Raw genomic sequence first — 14,736 nt, forward strand, 5'->3', positions numbered from 1 at the left:
GGGGGAGGAGTTAAATTAGACCGATATTAAAGAATGCCCGCAGTAATTTTCCTCTTTCCTTTCAGGCTGCCCTCCAGGTAGGTGGCCACGGCGAGAGGCTTCACCAGTGCAGGGAAGTGACTCTGCTAACGTACAAGGCCATCCCTATGCAGGTAGATGGGGAGCCTTGCCGGCTCGCTCCCTCCCTCATCCGGATATCTCTAAGGAACCAGGCTAACATGGTACAAAAGAGCAAGAGGAGAACGTCGATGCCCTTATTAAACGAGTAAGTCACGCAGCCACGTGCTGCTTTGCGCGTACAACTGGCCACTTGGTAGTGGGTGATCGCGCATGCACACACTGCCCATACAGAAGCCAGACCATTTGGTATGTAATTCCTCCATACACGTTTGCTAATGACTTCGTATGGACCTTGTCTTTTACACATTTGGGGGTGGTAGGTCTAGAATAACATGTATCCTTATTATTGTTATTATTATATTATATTTAATAATAATAAAAAAAATAATAATATACTAAAAAATAATAATTAATAATAATATTGTTTTAATAGATTCTAGTTGTTTATATATGTATTTGTGACCGGTTCCCTTTAATAAAGCAAAATGCAGTATATCATGTGCTGAAGATTCAAACCTTCTATGGCCAACCTGGAAAAAGGTTCCGAGCTTGAGATCTAAATGCGCTTTATCCGTCACGCTGTAGATATAGAACGTTACGTTTTTTGACAGACATGTTTGGGTGAAGTAAGAAGCCACGTGGACCCAAAGACAAACTGCTCTTCCTTGATCCAAACACATATTTAAGAAGCTTCTCCTGGTATCACAACCCCCCCCCAAGTATACAGAACCCCATCAGATCCCCACCGCACCCCCATTCCTGTGGGGTTCTGGTCTCATTGTGCATGCGTCTCACTTCATCAGATGTCTAACTCACTCCTCTTGTTTCTGTTAAACTGTTTGTGTGTCTGTCTCTTTCTCTCCCTATCCTCATGCGCTTTCTCCTCTGGCTTCTGCCCTGTGTTGTTGTACTGGCTTTGTGCTATCTGCCACAGTATCCATAAAGTGCCCACCGCCGACCACAGACGCGTCTCCGCTCCCCCGGACTCCTTCACCGTGTAAGTACCCCACGCGGCTTGTCGATGTTCCCCTCCGGATCCCCGGCAGCGCAGCGCCCGTCTCATTCTGTGTACGGCTGCCCACTTCCATCACTTGTTTATCATCACACAGAAGACTCATCCCTCGGATGCCCCCGCCAGGACCGCTCCATCTTCCCACGCTGTTATTGTCTGTCTAGTGAAAGACGTCCCTGTGCGTGAAACCATGACAGTGATTATACTTTGTAGCTGGCGCGCTACATAATCCGAGTCATTGGTCCCGCAGTACACTTTGATGTTGGAGCCGTAGGGGTACGCTGATACACCGCACTCCAACAAACTAGTTTATACTAATAGTCTGTACTGGTGAAACGCGTCGGGCACACACATTTCTCTTTGCCGCTAGGTTCCTCCATAATAACGTAATTTAGGGTGAAAAAAAAGACTCAATTCTATCAAGTTCATCCTCGCTGTTGATCCAGAAGAAGACAAAACAATCCCCACATGGAAAATATTTCAAATTGTGCCTCAAACGGGAAGATTCCTTCTTGGCTCCAAAATGGTCTATAATTTCTCACAGGATCGACAAACTATAACTAATCCCGTCCATATAACCCGTCATATCCCTATATAATCCTCATATTATATATTTTATACTCTCCGGCCGTATAACTATAACACTTATATATCCTTATAACCCGTAATGGGAGTGATAAAGGGCCGTTGGAACACAGGAGTGATGGGAGTGATAAAGGGCCATTGGGACACAGGAGTGATGGGAGTGATAAAAGGCCATTGGAACACAGGAGTGATGGGAGTGATAAAGGGCCGTTGGAACACAGGAGTGATGGGAGTGATAAAGGGCCGTTGGAACACAGGAGTGATGGGAGTGATAAAGGGCCATCGGGACACAGGAGTGATGGGAGTGATAAAGGGCCATTGGGACACAGGAGTGATGGGAGTGATAAAGGGCCATTGGAACACAGGAGTGATGGGAGTGATAAAGGGCCATTGGAACACAGGAGTGATGGGAGTGATAAAGGGCCTCTGTACGTCTATAAAGAGATTCCATTAAAAATCAGCCGTTTCCAGTTACAATAGTCATTTACAACATTAACCCCGTCTGCGCTGGGTTTCTGATCCAATTCATGTTGTTGTAATGGACAACATTTCTCCGTGACCCCAAACACGGTAGCGTGTATCGTGACAGACGGACAACTTGCACGTCTTTTAGCAAAAGAAACTCGAGCCGTGCGTCTGTATAGATCAGAATGTGCGTCATTCTTTATATCCGCGTATGACGCGTTCTGTATCCCGGCGCACATTTCTTCCATGGTCTGAGAGTTTGTATCATTCAGGATGGAATCCTTGCGACAGAACCTTCATTAAAAGCTCATTTTCATTCTGAACCTGATCAGATCATTCAGCTTCCCCCTGATTGTTTGAGAGCCAGAGAACATTTAATTAGTCGGCATGTTTGTTTTCTCCACGGCTTCTTCTCTATTTTCCTATAAGAAAAAAATAACATAAAACACATTTCCCCGGAGGAGATCGGCCTCTCCAGCTTATTCTGCATTTTCATCTCACCGTAATATGGAGTTGCATTAAAATATGTTAAAGGGACACTGTAATTAGATATTTTTTATTGTATTATTATTATTATTATTATTATTATTAGTGCATTTGTAGCCCAAGTAGAAGAAAGGTAATGCAAAAATTGGTTTATATCAGGGGGTACAAAACCCTGGCCCTCAAGGGCCACATTATCCTAGCTTAGGCACAAGCATCCCAATTAAATATTCATTAAACAACTTTCCAGGCAATACACAGAATACCTAGAATTTCCTGGCCCCATTCGGCCCCCGTCTAGTCGCCCGTTTCTCCCGCCGTAAAGACTCAAACCTTAATCAGTCGTTGGTCTCGTCTTTGATTCAGGAGCCGTATGTCTATCCCATGCATGTTTAATACCCTCACTGTATTACCCTCTACCACCTCTGCTAGGAGGTTGTTCCTGGCCTGTGTGTGGCCATCTAGGACTTCATCATTGAAACAAAGTGATAATGTTGGGATCTCTGCCCACGCAAGCTCATTTCTCCGGGTCTCTGCCTGAGCGCAGGCGGTGTTCTAATGTTCTTTACCTGCCTAGTCACATCGCATAGGGAAATGTACTAATAGAATTTACTTTCTTACTTTCCCAGCATTTTACCAGCGGGCAGAACAATAAAAGGGGTATTATGTGAAAAGCCGTTTTTCTAAACGGTAGAGGAAATTTTAAAAGAAACCGCTGCATTATGCATAGTGGCCACTAGGGGGCAATAGTACTATTAAGAATTCTAGTAAGTGTCTCTTTATAAATAAAAAAAAAGTTTGATTGAAATTATTGTTTAAAGGTGGTCCAGCTAGACCTCTAAATTGGCCTCTAAATATCAGGCTTTTCATCCCAATCTAAGAGTCACTGGGTGAATAAACAGATTATCAGGGTTTTTACCCCAGTCTCGGGGTGAATGGGCAGATTCTCAGGGTCACACAGTCTGGAGCCGACTCCTTCATATTCTCATTTAATGATATCTGAGCATCCTGATTTGCACTCCTCCCAATGCTATATAACATCTGGAATCCCTGCTTGAATACAGGTGACTTCAGAATACCTTTGCCCCCTATCAAGTAAGGACCGTCATTGGAGCCATTTGGCTGCCACCATTAGCGAGCAACTGTAATCTTTGCGAGGGGTTATTAAGGGTTAATATATGGTGTGCCTCGGGGTCAGAGAATTCTTGACCAATTCTGATTAAATTAAATTAATTGGAATCCAATTAATCCCCAACCCAGACCAAAGAACACTTAACTGTCCCGTCTCCTGAATCTTGCTGCATGCTGTTTGCCAGTGTGGGATACATGCTCAGGGGCCCCGGCATCGCCCCGTGGTAGGTAACATCCAAACGGTTATTAATGGAAGGATTTACGGTTTTCTTGTTTTTTTCCCCCCTTCTTTCTGCAGCCCTCATTCTGTGCCAGACCGGCTGCGCATTCGAGTCAACAGAATCCGCTTTCACGAGTACGAGGGTCTGCATTACGACAAGGACAAGCTCAGAGAAGCCTGTGAGTCTATATGTATAGCTGAGGGGGGTCCGGCGTTGCCCTGAGGCATAACTCGAGCCCAAAGTCTGGTTCTTCTCGGGCTTCTGCAATCTCCCGTCCTCATTAGTCCGTGATTACAGGGGGTTTGGTCCTTTCCTTGTTTCGTGAGGGCATCCTGGGCTCAGACCTGTGCCGCACCATATGTCGGCTTAACGTTTCCATATTAGAACTTATTTAATCACCAAAGTAAGAAATATACAGTGCAAGAGGTACCTGACGCCCCAGGTGGTCTTTGATGTTCCTCATTGTCTTATCTGCTGACCCCCACGTACAGAACTTTCGGCCATGATTAGCATGTGAGAAAACGGACCAGACGTAAATTTTTGACCAATGAGACATTAAACTATAACACGCTGCAGAAATCCCAACCGGCTAATATGTCGCTAACTTTGGGGCAGAATTCTTGATACATTTGTTACAAGTTCCTGAAGACGTCTGGTGAAGACATTCTAGGTTATACCAGGAGTTCCTGAGCATGACCTACAATTCCCACCGCCTTTGGAAGTCCAGATTACCTAGAAAGCCCCGGTGCCAATAAGAGTTAAATCGTCGTGGCCTCGATGTATGCCATTACACGTATGTGGCAGACGCATATGGCCCTTTAATATATGTTGTTGCTTTCATGGGCTTGTAATGGTTCCTCTGTAACATATCGCCGGGTGCGTTGCTGCTCCGAGGCACATATATTGCGTTCCGTGCCGTTTGGCCTCGCATTAGCAGCTCCACGGATCCCAGGTACCTGGAAGTAGTGAATAATGCGCCTTGCACAGTCAGCGCAAAATGAGACGGACGCAGCGGCGGGGGAGCGTACCTAGCGGCTCTGATCGCATGATGAAAACCCGCAGGAAAGTTGCGCTTCCACCCCCACCGCTCGCCCCCCCCCGGTATACACAACTTAATTGCTTTGTAGCATGTACCAAACCCAGCTAGGGCATTGCTGTCTCTGCGTGCCGCCGGTGCAACGCGCATAATGAAGTCCCTCTCTGGGTGACAGTCAAAGTCATTAATCAACGCTGCTGATACCGGTTTAATAGAGTCGCGCTCGTCCCCCGGACTCATTATTCACGGCAAGTTGAGAGTTACAGGAGAGTCTGTTTTAAAGCAGAGGAGATGCGGCGGGACGCAACATGGTCCAATTACAAGGGAATCCGTGTAACTCTTTCCCGTCGCCCCCCGGCAAGAGGCTCTCGGTTTCCTGATGATTAAAATTGAAAGTTTGCCGAGTCCAGACTTCACCAAGACTTTATAGCTAATCATCTGAAAAGCGTGGAACCTGCGGTGAGCGGCCTTAATCCTGTAAAGCATGGAGGGCTACGCTATTTAATAATAGGCTCATTTTGTTTCTAATTTCACCCATATTTGAGAAAAGTAGTATTATGAAAAATGCTTTATATCCCAGAGCCTAAAAAGGGGGACAAAACCAGGATAAGGCGAGGCGGTTGATGTTCCGGGCGTTTCGGTAGAGGCTCGTTCTCTGGCTTATCTCTGGGTGTTTAGAAAAAGTTTTACCAGAATGGGAACCACTGGGGTTGTTGGGAGTCCTGAAGGGCCCATAAGCTTTGTCCGTACTGGTGTTTGAGATGGAGGAGAAAGTGAGATCTTTCACAAATGTCCATAGAAGCCCATGGAGATGGGACATTCTGGCTGCTCTTTCCATGGATCTTCAAGATGTTCCTGTCTGTCCCAGACGTTGGGAACATTAACAGTAGGAAAGTAGTTTGGACATTAATCTGATGTCTGATGGATCCATCTCAAGTTTAAATAAGTGAACTGTGAAGTTGGTGCCTTGTCAGTTGAGCTGCTATCGAGTAGACCTCTTGGTGGTCCTGATGATACCAAGGCCTTCTCAGCTTGTCCTTTCTTTTGGAACCCATTGTCTTCCCTGCCATAGCTCAGCGATGGCAGAATTGTATCCTATATTCTAAATCCAATCAGCAACTTAACAATAGGAGAGAGAGAGGACTCGATGGGGAGGAATAATCATGCAGATCCTCATTTTTCCCATTGATTTATGTGGCACCGATTGTGAGGACCAAGTTCCCGAGAAAAAAAAAAATCAACTAAAATATATTCAGAAGCGAAGGGCATTAATAGAACTGGGTCACCGAAATAATTATAATATGCTGTGCTTATTAATAAACATGCCGCCGTAACCACAGCACGCGCTGCACACCTGCGGCGTCAGGTTTGACACAGGCAATTAAACGCGCCCCAGTGCCGTATTGCGGATGGGCAGATAAAGTATTAAGTCGTAACAGCAAGGTTGATGTCCCGCTTTGTCATTGTTCGGAGCTAAGATTTTTTTTCTTTGCCCTTCATTCTTTCGCGCTCTCGTCCCAGTCTGATTCACGTCTCTCCCTGACCTTGGGCTGTTCCAAATCCTATTGGAGCATTTTCAGGGTTAGACTCCCCCCTGGGACACTCTCCAGGCCAGAGCTGGAGCTGAGTGTCTGTAGCGCATCCCCTGCAGGGGACTCCGGAACTAACGGTATCTTTGCGTTCCTACCTACAGCCATCCCGTTAGGTATAATCGTGGTACGAGGAGACTGTGACCTGGAGACGTGCCGGATGTACATCGATCGTCTCCAAGAGGTGAGTTCTGAGAGCTAGAGATCAAGGCTCGGGTGATCACCATTACTTGTTTGGCTCTTAAAGGGTTAAAGTATTTAGAATTTTGGTAAGCCAGAAAGCTCATGGCGGCAATGGGTATTTCATTTAAAGGGACAGTTAGTTCAATCTCTTAGTGACGCAGGGACTCTTATCTTGACTTTAATATTTGCAACGGAGCCCAACTCACCAGCTGAGCTCAGCCTTGGAATCGCAGCACTCAACACATCTACTTTTTTGTTTCTTTCCATTAAATCCTTAACACATTGGGCCTGTAACACTTTTCATCTTACTTCTCTTCTTCCCGCAGGATCTCCATTCCGTGACACACAGAGATCACTGTCAGGTAAGCACAAGACCATCTGTCCATCATTCATGTACTCATTCATGCACTCATTCATTCATTCTAACTTTCATTCTAACCCAACGTAGAATTTTATTTCATGTTCATTAATACGAACGGGCGTTAAAGTGGCAGATTAACTAAACGATGCCATCATCAAACCAGGAAAAAAAAGTTCTAAGAGGCTCTGTAATAAGATGAGCGTTCCAGCCAAGCCTCGTTACTACTAAGTGATCTAGGAAGGGTAGAATTAGTACGAATATCCCCAAACTAATGAATTCTTTAGACCATTAACACAACTAACGACTTAATTTGAGATGTTGTGAAGGAAGAGGTTTTGCTTATAGCCTGCTTTTCAGTAATAATACCGGACCCACTTCGCTAGTTGCTGAGCATACTGTGGGTTATAGACAGAAGCCGAGAAATCCCAAAGAAGGAATGAAAGAATGCATTTTTTTATGATTTAACTCCTTTTTATTCAATTTTTCCTGCAGGATAATGATAGCTCCTTCCCGAGGTTGCTCACGGCTCAGCGACTCAACCCCCGATGGTGCTTCCTAGATGGTGAATATTTTTGGGTTCCTTTGCCGGTCAATGGGCTCTGATACCGAGAACTCAGTGGCCTTTTCTGGGATTTACATGATCCTGGCCACGGGCACCACTTCAGATACTGAAATGATATTGGTGGGCTTGCAGGCTTCACCCGAGGTTCCAACATCGACGGGTGCATTAAAAACAGGGTTGGGTTTTTTGGCTACCAGAAAATTTGGGGACGAAAACATAGAATTATAAGAGGTTCTTGTTTGCTTCCCTCCCTGACCTTGGACTGTTCTGAATTTTGACCGCCAGCTTCAAACCTGACCCTGACTGACTTTGATTCTAACACCACCAAAAAAAACACAGAGGACATGCAGGTCCATGTTCCACAAAAGCTCCATATTATCAACCAAACTGCTATATGGAGAAGTCAACAGTCACCAGGCCCAGACTGGCCAAGGGGCACAGCGGGCGATTAATTGCCCGGAGGGCTGCCAGCCGCCAGCGACGCGGACTTACCTGATCCACCGCTCCAACGTGAGCATGAAAACGTAATGTGCGACTGTCCATATCCAGCCGGTCGCACTTACGCCATCAGGCGGTCGCTGGCCTTAAAGTGCCGGTCCAGCCCAACTTTTAGAACTTGGTCCCAGATCTACTGTTTGGTCCTCAGACTTTAGCAGAAGACCAAGTAGGAACACCTACTCTCCATAAACCAGTCTGAGCTTTTTCTTCTTCTTCTTTCAGCTACCTCTGCAGACCGGTTCTATCGGATCGACAGATCTCAGGTAGGTTGAGCGGTCCACGTCTCATCGGATGTTTCATTTCCGAAGCTCAGAATTTGCGCAGTTCCACCCCCGCATCTCTACGTCTAATTAATCATATATTTTTATTATTTACTTTTTCCAAATAAACATTAAATATGAGAAATAGACAGATAAACAGGGACGGGGGCGGCTGCGGGATCGCAAATTGGATTTAATTATAGGAAAATAAATTGGCGAAACAGTAAGCATTTCCCTAATTAACATTTTATACACCAACCGTGATTCATGTTTAATCACCAATATTGGCTACATTATGAGAGAGACTTTGACAATAATAATAAATTTATATTTTTTATATAATTAGACCTTTTCAATTAGTGCATCAAATCAAAAATATTTGAAATAACATCCCGAGGCGCCGGATGTACAATAATAATCCACGTGTCGCCATCGCTTGCATCCGAACCCTAGATTAGCCAGATATACTGCACTATTTAGACTCATTCGGCCCCCGTCTGCCTTCGTCTCCCAGGAACATCTGCACTTTGTGACGGAGATTTCACAAGACGAGATCTTTATCCTGGATCCCAAGACAGCCGGGAGTCCGCCGGGCGGCGCGAGCACCGGGATGCCGGACCTCGTGGTGGAGCAACCGTCTGGGTTAGTCGGTGTATTTTGAGATTCAGCAGCCAGGCACAGACACTAGACGCACCTGCCATGTGTCCCCGAATCATTTGTTCAGTCCCTCTTTTGGGAATCACAGGGTTCTACAGCCCTAAAAGCCCCATAATGTGTATAGAAACAGCAGGGAATGGCTTTATAAATTAAACATGGGGGAAAAAAAACATTATTCTTCTTTTAAATGCCCCCCAGTTACACAAATACCCCGCGATAGGGCACAAAGTCACATAAAAAGTTTGGCTATAGCCCCGCCCCTGGTCACACTTCTAACCACACCCCCTAGAATAAAAGTGCCCCTATTTAGCCATTTTAAATGTGGGGTCCGTGTTCCAAGTTGCGGAGCATTACATTAAGAGCATTCACATGTTGGCGCGGCGTGTGCTGTGACTGTGTAATTAGACGTGGGGTCTCTCGGGTGCTATTAATCCTCCACTACAGTATGTTTACAGGCGGCATTGTTGCAGGGTTGTGGCATTTAAATAGTCGTTAATTATCCTGGATGAATATACATCGGGGTTGTTAATTTACCGGTAAATTAAATGGTATCTTCTACCTCCCAGAGGAGCTTTAAAGGCGATTGTCAGGCGGCGTGTTTTGTACTCGGTAGCCGAACGGTGAATCATGTGACCTCAGCTCAATATATTAAATATCAGGGTGGAGTAGATACGGGTCTAGGGGACTCCTGCTGTAAAGACTCAAACCTTAATCAGTCGTCGGTCTCTTCTTAGATTCAGGAGCCGTATGTCTATCCCATGCATGTTTAATTCACTCTGTTACCCTCTACCACCTCTGCTGGGAGACTGCTCTACTTATCTACCATCCTCTAAAGTAACAAAATGTGTTTTTTTTTGTTAATTAAAGCCTGATATTGAATGAGACAAGTAAAGTAACATGTTTGCCGCTCCACTAAGTCAGTAAATCTAAGCCTCTGACCCTCTAGAGGACGGAGCTGTGGCCTCAAGTGGAGCACCAGACGTTTTTGGGGCAGGACACCCTCGCACTTCCCCTGCATACTGGATTAGTGTTCTGTGTACTGGGGTTAACTGGTGATAAAGCCGGCCTGCGTCATGAAAAAGATAGACTCTTGGGGTGTTTGGGGCCCCCTGTCTGGATGTCTTGGTGTTTGGGGCCCCTGTCTGGATGTCTCGGTGTTTGGGGCCCGTCTGGATGTCTCGGTGTTTGGGGCCCCCGTCTGGATGTCTCGGTGTTTGGGGCCCCTGCCTGGATGTCTCGGTGTTTGGGGCCCCTGCCTGGATGTCTCAGTGTTTGGGGCCCCTGCCTGGATGTCTCAGTGTTTGGGGCCCCCGTCTGGATGTCTCAGTGTTTGGGGCCCCTGCCCTAAGCCATTATTTCTTCTCCCTTCACCGTAGGCCCTCAGGCTGGTGGACCCCGACGAGCCGGAAACGCATTGTGAGCGACAGCTGTGTGCTCGGAAAGGCATCTCTGGACGATAAGACCTCCGACGACGTGCCGGACTCCCCGCCGCACCGCGCTCTGCCGTAAGTCTTTTTAGTCTTAACACTAAGGGGGGCAGCTGTGCTCCCCCAGGGGGCAACATTTACAATACATCTCCCTGTAAATCCATTCGAAAACCCAAATCAAATCAGCCAATCAGAAAAAAGGCACAAATAAATGACAGAAAAATGATAGTAAAACAATGTAGTTATTGGTCACAATAAAATAGGGACTGTTGGCAGCTATCAGACTCCTTAGGTATTTTCCTGTATCCCCGTGCAGCTAGTTGTTAACGGCACAAACGTGGCAGTGAAGAGGTTAACGAATTTTTGGGGGGCTGTGATCCGCTTTCACGCTCGTCCTCAGGGCCCGGAGAGAATGAGATTGTAATTGCGGGAGGAAATTAATTATAAGTTCTGCTTTTTAATCAAGCGAGGAGCGCGCTAATTCTCTTTTATTTCAGGTGGGATCTGATTATTCGTGTTCGCGATGTAGATAGGCGATGGGGAGTGCCGCTGTAGGTGGAGGGGGGGGACATGCGCAGCCCACACCCGGATAGAGAGCAATAACATCAAAGGACGGCTTAGTAAATATTAGTAGTTTAGAATATGGTATTTTGCATGTTTAGCTGCCCCAGCCCTATTAACTCTTGGTTTACAGATAAGAGTTTTAGGTCATAATCTAAAACTAGAGGGCCAGAGACGTGGACGGAATGTAAGGAAGTTTCGTTTACTGAGAGGGTGGTGGGTAAGTGGAACAGCCTCTCAGCAGAAGTGGTAGAGGGTAATACAGCGAGGGTATTAAACATGCATGGGATAGACATACGGCTCCTGAATCTAAGACGAGGCCGACGACTGATTGAGGTTTGAGTCTGGAGTCAATGATTTAATGATATCTGAGCGTCCTGATTGGTTGCTTTTCTCCCTGCTATGTCACAGCTGGACTCCCTGCTTGAATACAGGTGACGTCATTCACAATATCTCCAATAAGGATCGGTATAAGAACCATTTGGCTTCCCTATAATATAATCTATTAGCTGATATTCTCCACGCGCTCTGAAGTTGGGTTCATGTTTTATCGTATATATATATATAGGAAGTGGACGATGAACCAGGAAATGCTACAATTTATTGCATATTTTATATCAGTTGCTGAAAAAGCCCTGTATGTAAGTGCCCTCCGTACTTGGCGTTTAGAGACATTGTTGCTCGCGCTGAAGAGGAGCCACCGCTGGCCGTGGTCTAAGTATCGCTGACACCGATTGGGCGAAAGGCTGCGTTACGGATGTCAGAAGCAGATAAACCGTCGAAAAGTTAATGAGGTTCTTCAGACGGTCTGAGAATTCTCCGCACGCTCCGAGACGAGATGAACGGTGACAGGGCTGGGATTACAAGCCGCTCACGGCTGAGTGAGAAAGATATCCCTCAGTGTGTGACGGGTCCGTCAGCTCGGGGGTCATCGGCCCCCCGCTTTGTCCCCCCCGCCGCCGGGTGTGTGTCCTCCTGAGGGTGTGACGCAACGCGGTGGATGCAGGAGATGCTCTTGGATAGAAAGTCTCCAAACCTTGAAATTGTTGCCAGCAATGAAGACGAGAACCGGTAAAAAACCCACAAATCTGGGGCATCAGAAGCCTAAAATCGGGCGAAATTTCCGGGACACCGCGTGCTATTCTGCAATGTTGCTTTTAGGAAGCACATCAACATCGCTACGGCGCCTGCTGGAGATATAATGTATATATACAGTATATATATATATATATATATATATATATATATATAATTTCAACCAACGGGAATTATGTAAAGGATTAAAAAAACACTTTTTTTTCTTTATTTTCTCTGCATTTAATCATTTAAGCTACATTTTTGCTCAGGATCCGTTTTTGGGCCGGAAAATATTCAGATGAGATGAGAGAATGTTTGCGTTCTGAGAATCGAGGAATAAATGACACCGGTGATTAAACCACTAGATGGCGCCAACTTTTATCAAAATGCTCTTCTCTCCGGCGGAGCGGCTTCTCGTGGTTCTGTACCCTCTGCGTAGTTATTGTTCTGAATGTTTTACAATGTCGGGTGGAAAAAGCATGTAAAATAACAAAAAAATTATAGGGGAAACCTGCATCGTTCATAAAATGATGAGAAGATGGTAGATAAGTGGGGCAGCCTCCCGGCAGAGGTGGTAGAGGGTAATATAGTGAGGGTATTAAACATGCATGGGATAGACATACGGCTCCTGAATCTAAGACGAGACCAACGACTGATTAAGGTTTGAGTCTTTACAACGGGCGACTAGACAGGGGCCGAATGGGGGCCGATCTGCAGCATATGTGAAGCTGAGAGGAAAGAAGGATGGCGGCCTCTGTCTCCGCCACCTATCAGCCAACAATCACAAAACTCTTGGTCTTCATCCAGGTCACATCAACAGCTCATCAACAAGCCGCGAACAGCTCAGTCTGAGTTTCTCTGTCGCTGCGGTTTATACATCGAGCTGCAATTACACAAAAACAAAAAAATCTGCTCTTTCTTCTGTTTCGCTGTAAATCGGAGAGAAACTTGGGCCGAATGCCAGCAGATTTTTTTAAGATGTGAGATTTTGGCTTCACAAAGAGCTTCAAAAATTCCAAGGACATAAAAACAAGATAAAAAAAAAAAAGTACGTTAACAAAAAAAAAAGTACGTTAACCCGAATCATTAACATTGAGGGAATTTGGAACACTTTAAGCAACATGTGGCAATTGTTTGGCAGTTTATTTTGCAGACGGACTCAACAGCTGCTTCCTGAAGAGGAAGTCAGGGCAAGATAAGGTTTATAAGCCTTTCCGCTTAAAAATATAAATGTCTGAGCACTCTCTGCGTATAAAGGTTTGGTAGAAAGATGGCTGTATATTATTATTGTTACTAATTATTATTATTATAATTATTATTAATATTTTTACTGCTTCTATTAAAGGAGCTCTCCAGCCCTATTTGCATGGCATGTTGAAGTCCGTTTGGCACGAAGTACAGTTCATTTTACCGCATACGAATCGGTGCAGGCGTTCTTAAGTTATTGGAGTTTGAAAATTAAGACGTCCGTCTCGTTTAACTCCGCCCCCAGCTCCCTCTACTGAAACCAGGAAGCATTCGTCAGTACACTTCCTGCACATGCTCAGTAGAACTTCTATTCTAGTCAGTAAGAGCAGCAGCAGCCAATCACATGCACCTGGACACTGATAGTTTGAAAGTGGAGTTTTTTTCTGATTTGGTTGTTTTTTTGTTCTTTTATTTCAGATCTCCGGTTTCAGCGGAGGAACAAGGTGAGATGGCGTTCGGACGGTACAGTCATTGACACAGTGGTTAGGTCTATAGTCCGTCGGTGTGCACTGTGACATACTTATTGGTAACATGCAACATTAGCAAGGCTTAAAGGCAGCCTTAAAATGAATGACTTAAATTTAGGAGAAGCTGCAGCTCCAGGGCTGCAGCAGAACACCTCCTTCGTGACATGAAGCAGTGGCAAGAAAGCACTCCCATAGCAATCAGCCGAACTCATCTCCCGAACAGCAAATAGCTGGGGGGGGGGCAAACACCCTCATTTCTTAAGGTACGTTTTCCTTCTCTCCAGGTAGGAAATGGTTAAAGCCGCCCCTGCCGGAGACAGGAAAACATCCAGAAATCATAAATATTCAGGATTCCCTCTTATGTTACCTGGAAACGTCCAATATTCATTATTTGCTACGCCCCCCACTAACCGCACCCCTGAACCAAAAGTGCCCCTTTTAGACCATTTCATGACCAGAAGCCCTAAAAGTTTGGAGAATCCGGCGCTCCAAGGGTTAAAGGGATTTAGCAGAATAGCCATTCCGGCTTCTGTAGAAAGGCGTTTGCCGTAGATTTGGCATATCCCCCCCACACTCATAAATCCCTTTCAACGAGATCCAGCTCGTAGAAATCACTGCAGTGGAAATCTTGGCGCGGATCTGGCCGCTTCCAGGAGGGCCGGTAACTGATTTCGGTTCTGCATTGCAGGGATGTCATCATGGGCATTTGCATTCAAAATATCAGTAGATACATATAATATCACCCAAGTGTCCTGCTTTTGGCCCCATATTCCTGTGCCTCTGTTATCGTGTG

General features: G+C 45.6%; 1 protein-coding gene across 13 annotated transcripts in view; it reads left to right on the forward strand.

Moving 5' to 3' along the window:
- DGKI (diacylglycerol kinase iota) overlaps positions 1 to 14,736 on the forward strand; it is an 80,161-nt gene that overhangs the window by 55,122 nt on the left and 10,303 nt on the right. For 7 of the 13 annotated variants that reach the window (XM_053465279.1, XM_053465280.1, XM_053465281.1 and 4 more), the window contains exons 20-29: positions 66 to 265; positions 1,055 to 1,117; positions 4,095 to 4,195; positions 6,747 to 6,826; positions 7,152 to 7,187; positions 7,679 to 7,748; positions 8,469 to 8,509; positions 9,021 to 9,148; positions 10,540 to 10,668; positions 13,894 to 13,919. In XM_053465279.1, coding sequence (XP_053321254.1) covers positions 66 to 265; positions 1,055 to 1,117; positions 4,095 to 4,195; positions 6,747 to 6,826; positions 7,152 to 7,187; positions 7,679 to 7,748; positions 8,469 to 8,509; positions 9,021 to 9,148; positions 10,540 to 10,668; positions 13,894 to 13,919 — 874 coding nt within the window. The remainder of the gene's footprint in view (positions 1 to 65; positions 266 to 1,054; positions 1,118 to 4,094; positions 4,196 to 6,746; positions 6,827 to 7,151; positions 7,188 to 7,678; positions 7,749 to 8,468; positions 8,510 to 9,020; positions 9,149 to 10,539; positions 10,669 to 13,893; positions 13,920 to 14,736) is intronic. The other 6 variants (XM_053465282.1, XM_053465274.1, XM_053465276.1 and 3 more) reach the window with 3 other exon arrangements.

This window comes from Spea bombifrons, chromosome 4, assembly GCF_027358695.1.
Source record: "Spea bombifrons isolate aSpeBom1 chromosome 4, aSpeBom1.2.pri, whole genome shotgun sequence".
NCBI classification, from domain to species: Eukaryota; Metazoa; Chordata; class Amphibia; order Anura; family Pelobatidae; genus Spea; species Spea bombifrons.